General features: G+C 46.4%; 1 protein-coding gene across 1 annotated transcript; it reads left to right on the top strand.

The window, feature by feature from the left end:
* The first annotated feature begins 2,584 nt into the window (after positions 1 to 2,584).
* On the top strand, positions 2,585 to 3,094 carry LOC138883463 (protein NETWORKED 4A-like). Its single transcript, XM_070164151.1, has one exon. The coding sequence runs from the start codon at positions 2,585 to 2,587 to the stop codon at positions 3,092 to 3,094; it is 510 nt and encodes a 169-aa protein (XP_070020252.1).
* The last annotated feature ends 368 nt before the right edge of the window (positions 3,095 to 3,462 follow it).

Below are 3,462 nucleotides of genomic sequence, written 5' to 3'. Positions count from 1 at the left end.
AACAATTAAACTTGTATTGTGATTTTAAGGATATGTGATTTAATTCAATGCCAATTGATAAACAAGGAATTAAATAGATAAATTAAAGAATAAAATATTTCAAACCAATGTGTAAGCTAAATCTCGACCTCGATATGTGATAATCTCGAGGTATGATAACGGGAATAACAGATGATAAAACAACTCTGATGAATAGTAAGTGAAATAACAAGAGAAAAATGTGTATATTTTATTATCAGTGAGCAATGTATCTTACAAATGAGTAGGATCCCCCTTTATATAATAGAGAAGTCCTAAATAAGGTACACTTCTAATTATAGTAGAAAATACTTTTAACAACTGTTTAACCGCTGAAGACCAATCCATTCCGGAATTCATGCCGTGATCTTCAGTCCGTTGCGGATATCTCGCCCTTTCTGTAACTGAATCATACTGGCATCATCTCGAAGCACGCCTTCTTCTGACCTCGGTAAGTGTTATCGACCTCGACCTTGGAAAAGAACTTCGACCCCGAGCTCGTCGTCCTGGTCTTTCGACGTGGTATCACTTTTTTCATCGGGGGATGAAATCGGGTAGCCCCGATTTCCACCGTATACAGATAGTACCCTTGTTTCTTAGAATAAAATGATAAGAAACGACTTGAGCCTCGATTTTTTGGAGGCCCCGATAATGATGTCATCCCCGTGACGTAAGCGCTCGAGGTGACAGAAACATCCCATCGGTTCGGTTCCCCAAAACATTAAATACTTGCCAGTGACGGCCGACCACTAGTGCCGCCGAACCGTCGCCGTGAACCTATAAATACAGGTTTCCCATTTGAATCAAAGCTTTACTTTCATCTTTACCAATTTCTCTAAGTCTCTTCCTCTCTCCACCTCTTCTCTTCCACCGCCCGTTGATTCGATCTTTTAGGACCAAAAATACTAAACTCCATCTCTTTCCGCTTCATCTCATCTGAATCAATGGCGAAAACCTCCAAAACCATCCCTCAAAAGGAGAAAGCCTCTTCTTCTTCTTCTTCCCGGCCGGCCAGTGACAAGATGCCATTGGAACCGCTCCTTCACGAGATTGTTCCCGGCCCTTGTGTCCTAAAAAACGACTTCAAATTCGAGAACTCTCCGTCGGTCCCTAGCCGATGTGAACACGTATCGAGGTATATTTGTTCAATAATGGCAAAAGAGCTCGAAGCCGTGAAGGAAGACTACAACTAGGAGCCCGAGGTCGTGTTTCAGATCCCCGCCCCCGAAGAAAGTATCACCACTCACGTGGAGCGGTTTCTAAGTGTTTACACTTACCACTTCACATTGGGTCCTCTTGACCTAGTTATCATCGATTTTTGCAAGATGTACCAGGTTACCCTCGGTAAGGTGCATCCCTCATTCTAGCGCATAGTGATTATGCTCGAGCTGTATCGACCAAAACTTTATCAAAGATTAATCAAGCTTCAACGCCGATCGACGAAGTCCTATTTTGCAAGTATCGATGAGGACAAGGACCAAGGTTGTATGAGCCGGTTCGTGCGGACCTGTGACCTCATCCCCGAGGAGAAACCATCGTTCCCCGAAAAGTGGAACCCCAACTGTAAGTATCGGCCATTAATCTTCATTTTTTTTTTGCTTTGCGTAACACTTTCATTTGTTATGTAGCGATTGCTTGGATGCCTTACGAGGTCCCCAACCTTGAAGACTGGGTTCGGAAGTTGGTTGCAGCATCCTCCTATGCCGAGCACTGCTGGCGTGACTTGGCCTAGGGTAGATGGGAGGATAAAAATTATGGTAAGTTTATCCTGTATGCTTACTACGTCCTTTTCTGAAACATTTCCTTTTGCTCATACTTGACTCCCTTTTTAGCAGGCCTCGGGGATGTTGCTGAATTGAGGTTGGCCCCGCCTGGGGAAGAGGTTGTTCCCAAATTGGCCAAGGACAAAAAAAGGACAAGGGCCTCGCCTTCTAATACCCCGGAGCCTAAGAAGAGTAGGGCTCGTAATATGAAGGACGACTTTGTTGCTCTGTCTGCTGGCATAGCCCAAAAGCTACGAGATGAGGAAGAGGAGGGGGATGACGCCGGTTATGAGCTGGTGCCTCGAAAGAGGGGAAGCGTCGAAGTTTCTAAGGCAGCTGGGCCAATGATGGTCGAGGAAACTCACCCTCGGACCAAGAAGATCTCGAAAGGTACTCCGAGCAAAGTCCCGGAGTCATCGGGGGCCCAAGATATTTCCTACCATGATGAACAACCAGCGAATGTGCCCAAAGGGTCCGATTTTGGGGCCCTTTCGAAGGGGAAGAGTGCCCCAAGTAACTTGCTTGGGGAAATCTATATTGATGATTCTCCACCCGGCCCTGAATTTTCCGAAGGGCAGTTTTGGGAGGCTAGATCTATGGAGACCCTCGATGTGGGAACGGACCACGATGGGAAAGATATATTCTGTGGTTGCCTCGCGGGGGTCGATGATGTTTCCGACTTAGATGGGATGATGGTTTTGATGAGGCCCATCATATCTTGAACCAGGTAAACTTCATTCCCCGTTATTACGTTTATTTTTATTTTCTTCTTGTTGATTTCTTTCCTTTCTCCTTATGTTGTGATGCTTCATCGGGAAGCGTTCTCCAAGTCCCAAGCCGAGCTGAATCGGTGTGAGGCCGAACTCAAGAAGCTTACTGAGGAGAGAGATACCCTCAAATGCCTCTATGTGAATAAAGAAGAGGAGATCAGGGACCTCCAAGTAGACTTGGCTCAGGCTCGTAAGGAAGAGGCCGAGCTAGATGTCCAGGTAACAATCATTTTGAAAGAGTACGGTCTCGACTCAACTGTGGAAGCTAATACTCCAATATCTTATCTGCAGCAAAAGCTAGAAAGGGTCGAGCTGCTCCGAGGGGAAGTCGATCAGGTTAAAGCCGACTGCAATCGGTGGAAGGAGGACATGGAACGCCTTGCTACAGAGAAAGAGGCTTTGTTGGCTAAAATTTTGTCAGCCGAGGTTCAACTTCGGGGCATCAAAGAGAAAATTTTAGCCCAGGCCAAAAGGATCGAGGAGCTCGAAGCCGAGCTTGCTGAGGCCAAGGCGGAGGTCGGGAAGAGGCTGATAAGTCCATAGCCATGTATTTGGCCAATGCCGAGGCTGCTCAGGCGCAGCTAAGGGAGGCTTCCGTTCAAAAGCAATGAAGCAATGACTTGGAGATGTGCCAATACCTGAGGGAAACCCTCGAGGAAATCCATGCTCGGGGTTTTTGACCTCTCTGAAGAGATAGCTCAAGCTAAGACACTTGAAGCTGATGCCAGGTTGCTTGTCTCCTTCGATTACAATGACGACGATGAAGGCAACCAAGGCGGATCCGATGACGATGAGGGGCCTGAAGGAGAAGCTTCCCCCTGGGGGAAACCAACCTCGGGCATAGTTAGGATTTTATTTTTCTTTTCCTTTTTTGTAAGACCCCTTTCGATCTGTTGTACATATCCTTCTTC

The sequence above is a fragment of the Nicotiana sylvestris genome, chromosome 12 (genome assembly GCF_000393655.2).
Source record: "Nicotiana sylvestris chromosome 12, ASM39365v2, whole genome shotgun sequence".
NCBI classification, from domain to species: Eukaryota; Viridiplantae; Streptophyta; class Magnoliopsida; order Solanales; family Solanaceae; genus Nicotiana; species Nicotiana sylvestris.
This window is presented reverse-complemented; position numbering and strand designations above follow the sequence as displayed.